This window comes from Balaenoptera musculus, chromosome 11, assembly GCF_009873245.2.
Source record: "Balaenoptera musculus isolate JJ_BM4_2016_0621 chromosome 11, mBalMus1.pri.v3, whole genome shotgun sequence".
NCBI lineage: Eukaryota > Metazoa > Chordata > Mammalia > Artiodactyla > Balaenopteridae > Balaenoptera > Balaenoptera musculus.
In genome coordinates, this window is record NC_045795.1 from 98486168 (window position 1) to 98500140 (window position 13973).

At 42.6% G+C, this 13973-nt stretch overlaps 2 protein-coding genes across 3 annotated transcripts in view; one reads left to right on the forward strand and one right to left on the reverse strand.

Moving 5' to 3' along the window:
• The window catches only part of VGLL4 (vestigial like family member 4), a 155078-nt gene that overhangs the window by 86531 nt on the left and 54574 nt on the right, over positions 1 to 13973 (reverse strand). The window lies entirely within an intron of this gene.
• LOC118903092 (40S ribosomal protein S24-like) lies at positions 216 to 650 on the forward strand. The gene has a single exon (XM_036867781.1). The coding sequence runs from the start codon at positions 238 to 240 to the stop codon at positions 631 to 633; it is 396 nt and encodes a 131-aa protein (XP_036723676.1). The 5' UTR covers positions 216 to 237; the 3' UTR covers positions 634 to 650.

A 13973-nucleotide genomic window follows, 5' to 3' on the forward strand; every position in this document is an offset into this window, starting at 1 on the left:
ATGGCAAAATGATGACAGTAGGAAGCCCAGGCTAATTACTAGGTTAAATGGTTCTACTTGCTAGAGAGTTGACTACCAGTTTAGAATAGAATCAGCAAAACTGTGAGCTGCTTCATAAAAGCCAAATGATCAAAATCACTCTCGAGGCACTTATTAAAAGATAAAATGCTGGGACTTCCCTCGTGGTGCAGTGGTTAAGAATCCAACTGCCTGGCTGCTTGAAGATCAGCCGCCATTATGAACGACACAGTAACTATCCGGACAAGGAAGTTCATGACCAACCGACTACTTCAGCGGAAACAAATGGTCATCGATGTCCTTCATCCTGGGAAGGCAACAGTACCTAAGACAGAAGTTCGGGAAAAACTAGCCAAAATGTACAAGACCACACAAGATGTCATCTTTGTGTTCGGATTCCGAACCCATTTTGGTGGTGGCAAGACAACTGGCTTTGGCATGATTTACGATTCCTTGGATTACGCAAAGAAGAATGAGCCCAAACACAGGCTTGCAAGACATGCTCTGCATGAGAAGAAAAAGACCTCGAGAAAACAGCGAAAGGAACGCAAGAACAGAATGAAGAAAGTCAGGGGGACTGCAAAGGCCAATGCTGGTGCTGGCAAAAAGAAGTGAGCTGGAGATTGGACAACGGAAGGAATAAAGACTCTGCAGTGACTGTGTCTGTGGTGATTGTGCAGATTTTTCATGAGAGAGTTAATAAACTAAGACTTTTTACATTAAAAAAAAAAAAAAAAAGAATCCAACTGCCAACGCAGGGGACACGGGTTCGAGCCCTGGTCCGGGAAGATCCCACATGCCGCAGAGCAACTAAGCCCGTGCACCACAACTACTGAGCCCCTGTGCCACAACTACTGAAGCCCACACGCCTAGAGCCCGTGCTCTGCAACAAGAGAAGCCACCGCAATGAGAAGCCCACGCACCACAACGAAGAGTAGCCCCTGCTCACCACAACTAGAGAAAGCCCGCATGCGGCAACAAAGACCCAACGCAGCCACAAATAAATACATAAATAAATAAAATTTAAATAAAGAAATAAAATAAAATGCTTTCATTAGCACACTTGCCAAGCAAGGAATATTTTAATGTTAAGTCTAACAATTATTTTTTCACAGACACCAGGAAATGTAAATAACCCTACAGGGCTACTTGGTCCCCCCGCAATGGATTCAATTGCCCTCTTCTTTCCAGGATGCTAAGTAACCAATATATTTAACTAATGCTTTCATTTTTAAGTTTATTTTTCTCCTTACCACACATTTATTTTTTCAAATCACTTTAACCTTATATGTGACTAATAATCAAAAACCCTACCAAAGGAAGAAAGTTAAGTCTGACTGTAACTTGATCTACATTATCAACTAACCAAAAAGTTGGATGTGCAAAAGTGCCATGTTTAAGAGCATCTCTAGACCCCACTGCAATCTACGGGCACATTCTTCAGTATAATATGAACAGCAACAGTAACAATGGTGATGATAATGTTTGTTAAATACTTCATTGGTCAAGGCACTCTCACTTTTTTATATTATCTTAATTACTAAGACAAGGTTGTAAGAGAAGGAAAGCATAGAAGAGGGTTTAAGTGAAAAACTTAGCACTGAGTGGTAAGAAAGAAGACTTAAGGAACGAAACTTTTTCCTTTAAATATTGTTTAGAATGCAAAGTTCTGTGGCTCTTCAAAAGCTCAGCTAAAATCCCACCTTTCACAAGAACCCCATTAGCTAGGATTAATCTCTTTACGAGTCCACTGTATTTTAGGTTTACACTGCACTTAATTCTAAAACAAGGCAGACTACGAGATGATTTATGCATCTCTCCCCTATCTGATTATAAAGACTGTTTTGCACACAGTAGGTCTTCAACAGTGTAGCTGTTGAATTAAAGAAGACACCAAAACAAAACAATTTTCAAATGCCTCAAGTATCAAGGATGTAAACCTGAATATCTATTAAGTTCTCTGTGTTTTTTACATTTTCTCTCAAGGAAAGAATTCCTAAATATATCACAAAACATTGCTTATTTCTCTAACTTGGAGTTGCTCACACTGAAATGACGATGAAAAATAGACAGTATTTTGTCAAATTTTTCACAAAAGCAAATGCCATTAAGCTGTATATCTTGACTTTTATTGTTTATAAAATAGTAACATTTCTAAGCTAAAACACTCTCAACTTCTATTAAGTATGACTAGATTATGTACTGTAATATAATGGGATTTTAACACAGATATATGTACTTTTTAAAAAACTTAAAATGGTTCTTCAAAGCAAAGATTTAAACTTTCAATACAACAGCACCCTCTAAGGGTGAATTTTAAATTGCAAAGACAACTTCGGAAAAGCAAACTGCCTAATTTCTCACCTGAGTTCAAACACAGTAAGCCTCTTATTTAACTTAAAAAGTCACAGTGAAGGGAATTCCCTGGTGGCGCAGTGGTTGAGAATCTGCCTGCCAATGCAGGGGACACAGGTGCGAGCCCGGGTCTGGGAAGATTCCACATGCCGCGGAGCAACTAGGCCCGTGAGCCACAACTACTGAGCCTGCACTGCACGTCTGGAGCCTGTGCTCCGCAACGAGAGAGGCCGCGATAATGAGAAGCCCGCGCACCGCGATGAAGAGTGGCCCCCACTTGTCGCAACACTTGTCGCAACTAGAGAAAGCCCTTGCACAGAAACAAAGACCCAACAGAGCCATAAATAAATAAATAAACAAACAACAACAAAAAAAAAAGTCACAGCGAAAATCTTTTAACAAACAGTTCCATTCTCATTAAACTTTGCAAAAATTTAAAAAATCCTAACAAAACCAATTCACTTGATATCAAATGAGTGAATAGGAAATCTGCTTTACTAACATGAATTTAAGATAAAAATAGCATTTAAAAGTTCAGACTAGGATTGATGTTTTAAATAAATCAGAATAAATCAGTACTGGGGAAGGGAATATAATTAATTAGCATTCCCAAGAAAGGAGAAATCTCTTGCAAAACACTATAACTTACTAGTTTTAAACTAGTGCCTTATATGCTTGAAACAAATGTTTCCTTATTAACAAAAATGATTATTTTAGTGGTTTTCATTATTGCAGACAATTTAGTTCAGTAAATCCCATTCAAAGAACCTTCATAAATAAAATATTATTCTGATATTCACATTCTCACCAATTATAATTATCCACAGATGTATTCTTGCCAGGTTGGCTAGCACTTACTGCCATGGTAAAAACAGGAGAAGTCCAATGGAGGAAAAGTCCTAAATATTTAACATCTGAAGGTCAAGGTCACTGAACTGACAGTCCCAATTTCTGATTCAATCTTCACCTAGCAGTTCAATTTGCCTTCACAGTATTTCATTCATTAGGCACCATTTTTCTACCTCCAGATTCACCCTTCCCACCAACTAGGATCCAGCCTAGAAAACAGACAACACACCTGTTTTTTAATAGAGAGAATTTTAATGCTTCCTCCCAACCTGTGCCCCCTTCCAGTAACTACCGTCATGAGGTAACTACTATCCTAACTTTTAAGAGCATTAGATTAGTTTGACCACTTAATACAAATAGAATCATATGGTATGTAACTTTATGTGACTGGATTCTTGCATTCAACATTATGTTTATGAATGCTATCCTTATTTTTAAGTGAAGGTGAAAATCATTCCTTTTCATGGCTGTATAGTGTTCCATTGCTCTAATGGACCACACTTCATTCTACAGCTGATGGACATTTAGGTAGTTTCTATCTGGAGGATATTATAAACAGTGCTGCTACAAATATTCTAGTCTCTGTCTTTGGTGAGCACGGACTGCATTTCTGCTGCATACATTCAGCTTGAGTAGATACGTTAGGTCACAGAGTGAGCATACATTCAGCTTGAGTAGATACTCAAATAGTTTCCAAAGTATTTGTCATAGAGCGAGTATACATTCAGCTTGAGTAGATACTGTCAAATAGTTTTCCAAAGTATTTGTACCAATTATACTCCTGCCAGCCGTGTATGGGATTTTAGGTTGCTGCATGCCCTTGCCAGCACTTTTTCATCTTTTCATTCCTACTACATGGGTAGGTACAGAGCAGCCTCGCTGTGGTTTTACTTCACACTTCTCTGACCGAGAGTAAAAACATATAAATGCTCATAAGAGGCAGAGGGATAGGATTCACCACACAGAACAGTGGGGTAAGGGTCTAATCCACTGGCTCTCAAACAGAACCATTTTGCTTCCCTCAACCCAGGGGACCTTTGGCAATGTCTGGTTGTCACAACTTGGCGGTACCACGGGCATCTAGTGGATGGAGGCCAGGGATGTTGCCAAAGACACTACAATGCACAGGACAGCCTCCCTGAGCGAAGAATTTTCGGGACCAAAACGGCAGTAATGCTGCTGCCAAGAAACCATGATCTAAGCGGACCGTTTGTTAGACTCATCCCCCTTAGTCATGTGATCAATGTAATCGACGGCGGTACAGCTCAAGAGGTCAATTTCCTACTGTCTTCAATTTCCTCAAGCTGAAGGAACAGAAAGACAAAGGATACTTACTACGTGCTGGGCGTGGCACATGGCAGAGCGCCAGGTTCTCTCAGGTATCTTGTTTCTTGTTAAATCCTCACAACAATGCTGGGAGGTACTCTCACCATTTTATAAATGAGGAAACCTATCAGGCTGAGAAGCTTGTCCAAACTCACACAAAGAGTGTAGAACTGGGATCTGAAGCTGTGATTTTCCACTCCACCCAGCGTCTTACTTTTAACCAAAAATAAGAAGAGTTTTTAAAGTCTACAATGATTTATCTTGCAAGGGGGCGAGTTTCACTCCAGATTTGCAAAAAGCAGCTGAATAAAAACTAGGTATGAAAACGAGATCATCTGCAATGTTAAGTTAACATGCACCTCTAAGAACTGTACCCTAAACTTTTTCAACAAATTCATCTTCTTCACCACACTGTGATCTCTTTAAAGTTAGATCTGTGCCTTACTTTTCTTTGTATATGCCCCAGTGCCTATAGGAGTAGACATTTAAAGTTTCCTGGATTAATTACTGACCTAAAAACACCAAAGAGGGAAGAAAGGGTCTTCAAAAAGCAAGCAAATGGTTCAGATTTTATTTTATTTTTTTTCACCAAGTCAACTATATTTTAGTAACATAAAACAGAATTAGATGTTTTGGTTGAAGATGTTCGATTAAATCAAATAAAGGTCAATACCATCAAATTCTTTTCAAAACACAAACAATTCAATTTTTCCAAGGATGGATTTGCCAGCATGGCCTTGTCGTCATCCTCTGGATGTTATTTACTGACGCTTCTGTTAGTGAGGACATTGCAATCATAGGCTCACCAGAAATCCATTCACTGAAAGAGAGGTTTACAACCCTGGCTGTGCATTAGAATCACCCAGGAAGCCTTGAAAGCCACGGATGCCAGGCCATGGATGCCAGGCCCCGGACCTGGCAGTTGATTGAGCAAAGCTGGGGTGGGGCCCGGGGGGGCCTGGAAAGACATATTTTGAACTTATACCCAGGAAACGACTATACTCAGACCAGTTTGGAAACAGCTCCCCAGGTAATTCTGACACACTCCCCACCCCTGAGTATCAGACCACTGCACTGGGGATTCTGAACTGAATTTCGTACCCCCTGCCTTCCAGCCCTTCCACCCCTTCCAGAGCTCAAGGGCATCCCAGTGAGCTACCCATGGGCAATACCAGGGGGTGACATAAGCCCACCTAAAAAACAGCTCAACTTTCTCCCCACGAGGAAGTGATCCCCTCCTTCGAATTCGCACAGCTCCAATCTTGCTTTACATGGAAGGGAATGCTTTACATTCTCAGCCTCTCTTTTAACTACCAACGCTCTGTAGCCAGAATAGGACTAGAGCTTTATAAACTATCAATACTCAACTGTACGAACACCAGAAATGTACGCACCAGGATTCCTGCTTATCCCCACGTGGGTAGGGATTTGTGGTGTGAGGGGTCCTGGGAAGGAGACAGAGCACTCACTGGAGGAGCAGAGCAGGGTCGCCAGCGCATGTCCAGTAACGGCTGATGGTGGTGAGTTTTTTGTGACTCGCAGCACCAGGAACCTCCCATCAGAGGACTTAGTGGCACATGTGCGCCTCTGATTGATGCCCACCTCCCCCGAGCTCCCGTATCACTGCTTCCCCAGCACCTGACACAATGCCTGGCACCCGGTAGGTGATGAATGAAGATTTGTTGAAAGAAAAAATGAGAAGGAAGGACTTTAGAACCTAAGCTGGGCCTGGAGGAAAGCAAGGAAGGATGGGACGCCCCGAGTTCTGGATGGAGTCTAGGGGAGTCGGGCAGAGAGCACGTGGACAGCTGGGGGGCTCTGCGGAACTAGGTTTCCAAGTAGGCTTAGCAGACGGGCGACATCCCAGCCTCCCAGGGAAGCGCCAACTACCAACGACTGTGGCCCCAGTAACAGGAACCACAGCCCTGGGGAGGGAGTCAGACCCTAGGGAAGGAGAGAGGAGGGCCTGGGACTAACCCGAGGCGGAAAGGGCTGCAGGTGACCATGGCCACTTACAGGTGCAGCCAGCAGTGGCTCCCCTCCCCCAAAGGAGGAGAAAGAAGCTAGAAGCTGAGGGCGTCAGGAACCCCAATTTCCTGAGCTCTCAGCACCTCACGCTGGTTTCCCAGCACAAGAGAGCACCAGACCCAGAGTCAGAACCACCAGGGTCCTATCCTGCTCGGACCCACGATCAAGGGATGGTGATCAAGGAAATCTACCTCCCGGCCTCAGTTTCCTCATCTGCAAAAGGGGTAGATCGAACCTCCCCTGCCCAGCACAGACCCGGCTATCACAGTGGTCCATAACCACAAAGTGCGCACAAATGTAGGGAACGACGGCCACCATTCTTCCTTAAGACGAGGCTTTCTCTGTATCCCATGAGGAGAAGCGGGGCCTGTTCAGACAAGGAGACTGCCCCACCCTGCCCCACCCCAAGAACCTCAAACAGAAACAACATCCATAAAAAAGAAGCGGGAACAAAGGTCTTAGTAGCCCTTTCCTTCAGCTTAATAAGGCCATAGTACGTGGCTTTCTGAAAGGAGAGGCCAGCGGTCCTGAGGCATTTCAGTGATTCAAGCCGGCAGGGGACCTGTGAAGGTATCTGCACACACCTTTTTTTTTTTTTTTAAACTTTAAAAATATGATCATAATGCATGCTCAGTTAAATTTAGCATTCTTACCCTATAAGCTGTCAAATATTCAAAAATCACACGAACTACTCACCCATCACTTAAATGAAACAAAAGCACATCCTGAAGACGGCATTAAAAACAGGGTCTAGTACTCGACACGAGTTACTCTGCTGGTGGAACACAAGATGCACCACGGTTACCACACCCTCTCCAGGCCTCGCCTCCCCTCTCCCGTCCACCCGGCTTCACAGACACACTCTTCTCTCCTCCTCCTCTATCGTATCAGAATCAGCCCTAAAATTCTCAGGTTCTGGACAATTCCTCTCTTCCCTTTCGCCCCTCACCCCCATCCAACTGCGGGCTGCCACTTTCATTTGCAATCTCAATAGTTTCATATTTTATATAATAAATGACGGTGATTTTTATTTAGAGATGGTTGTTTCTGGATGAGCTAATGAGTTTCTCTTTGGTTTTTGTTACTGAAGGGATGTGAAGAGTGAATTAGAGCTGTCCCTCCAGGGCAAAAAAGAGACAGAGAGAACTAGAGACAGACATTTTTCATCACAATAGACATGAAGAATATTGTTTAGGTCATTTTCAGCAACAGTGACTGTGAGAGGCCTCCACGTGCCCATTTTACATTTCTTTGGGGAGAACACTGAGGCTACCTAGAAGAAATCTGGCTTTTCTCTCCAAAAAAAGAATGAGAAAAACTAAAATTACCAGTTGTCTCTAGTTCTAGGTGAGGCTAGTTACGAGAGGGTTAAGGAGCCTGACCACTTCACCCATTAAAGTGTCAGGTATAATCCTATTACTTCTGAATGCCTATTGGTGTTCTGTGACAGTCCGGTTATTCAAGGATCACCGCGACAGGATATCTGTGCTACCAGCCCTGTGCTACGAGCTGCCAAGAAGAAAATTATGACCCTCGTTGCAGTAATGCCAATTTACACTGCATCTAAGTAAATGCTTCTTCCTGCTCTCTCTCTCTTCCCCATTTCCCCAGTAAAACAAGTTTTAAAAAGAGAGAGGGAAACACGAGAAAGAACCGCACTGCACCTGCACACTTAGTGGTGTCTACTCCCCAAAGCAACAACCAAATGGCCTTACTTTATTTGCAGACGTGCTAAAGGTACAAACGGCTTAGAGCACACGCTGAACCACTTCTAGTTTTTTGGGGTTCTTTTTTGTTTTTTTCACATCTTTATTAGAGTATAGTTGCTTTACAATGTTGTCTTAGTTTCTGCTGTACAACAAAGTGAATCAGCTATATGTAGACATATATCTTCATATGCCCTCCCTCTGGAGCCTCCCTCCCACCCTCCCCATCCCACCCCTCTAGGTGGTCACAAAGCACCGAGCTGATCTCCCTGTGCTATGCGGCTGCTTCCCACTAGCTATCTATTTTACATTTGGTAGTGTATATGTGTCAGAGCTACTCCCTCACTCCATCCCAGCTTACCCTCCCCCAGGGTCCTCAAGTCCATTCTCTACGTCTGCGTCTTTATTCCTGCCCTGCCACTAGGTTCATCAGTACTGTTTTTTTAGATTCCATATATATGTGTTAGCATACAGTATTTGTTTTTCTCCTTCTGACTTACTTCACTCTGTATGACAGACTCTAGGTCCATACACCTCACTGCAAATAACTCAATTTCGTTCCTTTTTATGGCTGAGAAATATTCCATTGTATATATGTGCCACATCTTCTTTATCCATTCATCTATTCATGGACATTTAGGTTGCTTCCATGTCCTGGCTATTGTAAATAGTGCTGCAATGAACACTGTGGTACATGTATCTTTTTAAAAAAAATAATAAATTTATTATTTATTTATTATTATTTATTTATTTTTGGCTGCATTGGGTCTTCATTTCTGTGTGCAGGCTTTCTCTAGTTGCAGCGAGCAGGGGCTACTCTTAGTTGTGGTGCGTGGGCTTCTCATTGCGGTGGCTTCTCTTGTTGCAGAGCACGGGCTATAGAGCGCAGGCTCAGTAGTTGTGGCACTCGGGCTTAGTTGCTTCGCGGCATGTGGGATCTTCCCGGACCAGGGATCAAACCCGTGTCCCCAGCATTGGTAGGTGGATTCTTAACCACTGCACCACCAGGGAAGTACCTATCTTTCTGAATTATGGTTTTCTCAGGGTATATGCCCAGTAGTGGGATTGCTGGGTCGTATGGTAGTTCTATTTTTAGTTTTTTAAGGAACCTCTATACTGTTCTCCATAGTGGCTGTATCAATTTACATTCCCACCAACAGTGCAAGAGGGTTCCCTTCTCTCCACACCCTCTCCAGCATTTATCGTTTGTAGATTTTTTGATGATACCCATTCTGCCCAGTGTGAGGTGATACCTCATTGTGAACCACTTCTAGTCTGACCTGCAACCACCAAGGAAAGGTAACTGACACATTTTCCTCTGGAGGGCTGACACGCAAAACAGAAGCCTCCTTCCTCTTTTTTTTTTTTTTTAAGATGTATTTATTATTTATTTATTTTATTTATTTTTGGCTGCGCTGGGTCTTAGTTGCGGCATGCAGGATGTTTCGTTGCGGCATGTGGGCTTCTCTCTAGTTGTGACGTGTGGGTTTCTCTCTCTAGTTGTGGCTCACAGGTTCCAGGGCGCGTGGGCTCTGTAGTTGTGGCTCACAGGCTCTCTCGTTGAGGTGCGCAAGCTCAGTAGTTGTGGTGGGCAGGCTCAGTTGCCCTGCGGCATGTGGGATCTTAGTTCCCCTATCAGGGATCGAACCCCTGTCCCCTGCACTGGAAGGTGGATTCTTTATCACTGGACCACCAGGGAAGTCCCCTTCTTCCTCTTACCGAAGCGAACCTTCCAATCATCTTCTGACAGAGCACCGCAGTGTGTTTGCTGTCTTAATGTCATGATTAATGAAAGAATCGGCTGCCAGTTTTAATAAGCTGGAAAGGCCACAGAGGAAAAAGAATACATGAACTCTCTCTGGACCTTTCCTCTTATTCATCTGGCACGTGGCCCGCTATTCTTCATGAAAGAGAAAAATCATGCCCTCAATTTTCACTCGTAAACGCACTGAATGAAAAGAGTATCTGAGTAACTTGCCCCATAGGCACTTATAAAATGTTTAAATGCCTACAGTGTGCACTTAGTACATGAATGTGGAAATATTTTCAAGACCCAGAAGGTTTGCTATTTGGCTGTTGATAGAAGGCACTACACAAAATGTACCACCTAGAGTTTATTATTATTACTACTGCTAAAAGAGTGATGCTGAGCCCCAGAGGCAGAGGCACCTAGCGATGCTCCCCATACGTACCTCTTATCGCCAAGCCTCAGACACAAATTTATCCTGTCCAGGGTCAGCAGAGAGGTAAACATCTAGAATTTAAACCCAACACAGATACAATTTTCATGCCTCCAAGAAGTATGCACTTGTCTTCAGAACCCTAGACATGTGGCATGCAAGACACCCAATAAACAGTACGGACAGGGTGCCATGTTAACCCAGGTACCACTTCACTGGCCTAGAACATGATGGGGTCCAAAGATGAAGCCAACACGGTCCCTGTCCCTGAAGAGCTCATAATTGACGACAGACCACAGGAACCACAAACAAAAACAGAAGGCAGAGGAGGGAGAAACCCTATTTTCTGAAGGGACTTAGGGGTGAGCTTCATGAAGAAAGTGGCATTTGTCTGGGCCCTTAAAAGAACAGCATTCCAAAGCGGGGTTGAGTACTTCGTTAGACACAAACAAAAGTAAATATTTGATATAACTGATCAATTATTCCAGAGGCATATGAAGTGAATTTTGATTACTGTGGACAAAGGTAACTTAAATGATAGAAATATTTGAAATGTGTAGTCCTGGAGGCCAGGAGTTAGTCAGAAGTAGGTTCCAATCTTGGTTCTGCTACGAACTAGCTCTGTGAGTTGAGGCATATAACTTAACCTCTCTGGTCTAGTTCTCCATCTTCGGGAAATGGGGATGATGCTGGCACCCCCAAAAGGCAGATCCTCTCCTTGGATGCCAGCACTCTTAGCAGGGCACTAAACACAGCCTGCTCTGGTCTCAAATGGCTTTACCTCCCCTATAGACCAAGACCTTCCTGGGGTCCTCTGCTTAGTCTGAAACACTCAGCACAGTGCTAGTACTAGCAGACACCCCATAATTGCCAAATTCTCCTCCTTCTACTGAATTTCTATTTACTATGCAAATACTTTCCTTTGTTCTTCAAGTTGTGAAATATGCCAATTTCAAAATCTGAGTTTTACCTGGCACTCGTCAGCACATCTCTATCCCACTAGGATTTTTTGTTTGATTAATGTTACAGGTTTAAAATATATATATATTTCTTTGGGGACTTGGGTATACGAAATGCCAGTAGAAAACCATTTGAATTTAGTTCTCAGAATTAAAAATTAAGTAACTGTGGGATCCTAAGAGAAGACTTTTAAGCATTATGTTAACTGAACTTGCATTTCAGCTTTGCTCCCACAATCAAGGAAAACGCAGAACACCAAAGGGCGACCAGACCACCGCACACTTCACTTCCTCAGGGCAGAAGTGGCACCAAACAGCAACATGATCACACACTACAGTCTTCCCAAAAATGGACACATATACCCTGCTTGTTTCTCTTCGGACACTAAGTGAGAAGGACCTGAGCACACTGATTTCACAGCCAAAATTCCTGCCATACTGGAGAGAAGGGCCCTCAGGATGGAGCGCTGCTAAGCAAGTACTCTGAGGCAGCTGCCTGTAGCCCCTGCACTCCCAAACACATCATGCAGCAAATTGCTACCCCAGAAAGAACAATCTCATTTAAAACTGAGAAATAACGAGAAAGGAACCATCACTGAATGATGCAAGTAACGTGCAAGATAAAAGAAAGGACAGTTACAAATAACAACGAGTTAAAGAAAACACACCAGAGAAATCATGCTGCAAAGAATTTGAATTTTATGAACCAACATTTCTCTATGAGATTAAAAAAAAAAGGCGTAACCTCTTTGAAGTAAGAGCTCAAAGAGGAAACAGTAAGACAACAAGGGGAAATGAAGAGAGCTAACAAAGTTCAGGGAAGAAATAGAAAAGAAGAATTAGGCTACGATAGAAATGGATACCACATTAAAAACAATAAAAGAAACAGAGACATTGATGAAAACTCAATTCAGTCTATGAAGGACAGGCAGGCTTCAGGAAATCACCGGGATTGGTTCAAGGATGAACAGACACCTTGTCCATGTTTTCTGTAGACTTTCTGGAAAGAAGCCTAGGAGAGCTATCAGAAGAGACATTCTTCTCTGGTGAACAAGGTGCAACCATTCTGCTACTACAAAGGAGGTCAGCCAAGGACAAAGCCACATACCAAGAAAATCACAGAGAAATTAAGCCAGAACCTGAAAACACCGGATCCTTTTAATCAAACTGCACCTGAAGCCCACCCTACCTTCACACTGTCCCGCTATGTGAATTAATAAATTCCTTTTGTCTTTAAACTCATTTTGATTGAGTTTTCCATTATCTACATCGTAAGCTTCTTCATATAAGAGATTTTTAATACTAAAATAGAAAAAGGAAAGTTTTTCATATTTTTAGAATAACATACCACAAAGACAAAAGAGAAACAGCTGAAAAGTTATTCAAAACAATAAGAGAATATAGCAAAATGACTTGTTGTAAAATTAACTTATCAAAATCCAATATAAAATTAACATTTTATGTGTGGTAGACACAATCTGGTGGCTCATTCAAAATACACTCCCAACTCCCTTCTCTTCCTTATTACCTCCACTGGAGGGACTGAGAAAACTAAATACATACTCTGTATACCAGAGTTTCTTATAGCCAGGAATAGCCATGTAACACAGACCTGGCCAGTGAGACATAAACAGAAGTCTGCTTTGGGCTTCTGGGAAAGCTCTTGCTTTAAAAAAAAAAATTCAGATATGGGTCATGACACCATTTTTTTCTCCCTTCCCTGCCTTACTGTCTTAATGCAAATGTGATGCCTAGAGATAAGGCAGCCATTTTGTGACCATGAGCAAAAAACATGAGAAGGCTACAAAGGACACTTAACAGTGGTTACCTCAGAAGAACTAGGAACTTGAGATAGGAGGGATTTTCTTCACTGCCTGAATCTCTTTTTTTTTTTTTTTAACATCTTTATTGGAGTATAATTGCTTTACAGTGTTGTGTTAGTTTCTGCTGTATAACAAAGTGAATCAGCTATATGCATACGTAGATCTCCACATCCACTCCCTATTGCATCTCCCTCCCACCCTCCTTATCCCACTCCTCTAGGTGGTCACAAAGCTCTGAGCTGATCTCCCTGTGCCATGCAGCTGCTTCCCACTAGCTATCTATTTTACATCTGGTAGTGTGTATATATCAGTGCCACTCCCTCACTTCATCCCAGCTTACCCTTCCCCCTCCCCGTGTCCTCAAGTCCATTCTCTATGTCTGTGTCTTTATTCCTGTCCTGCCCCTAGGTTCATCAGAACCTTTTTTTTTTTTAGATTCCACATATATGTGTTAGCATACAGTATTTGTTTTTCTCTTTCCTGAATCTCTTTTTAAAAGCACATTTTATAACAAAAACTGGTAAATAAAGGTTTTTTTTGTTTGTTTTTTTTTAAAGTATCTGCAGGAATTTATTAGCACTGTTATTCTTTATTTATTTATTATTTATGGCTGTGTTGGGTCTTCGTTTCTGTGCGAGGGCTTTCTCTAGCTGCGGCAAGTCGGGGCCACTCTTCATCGCGGTGCGCGGGCCTCTCGTTGCGGAGCACAGGCTCCAGACGCGCATGCTC

Excerpts from the sequence above, each read along its gene's own strand:
- LOC118903092 (XM_036867781.1), top strand. The coding sequence starts at position 238 with ATGAACGACACAGTAACTATCCGGACAAGGAAGTTCATGACCAACCGA.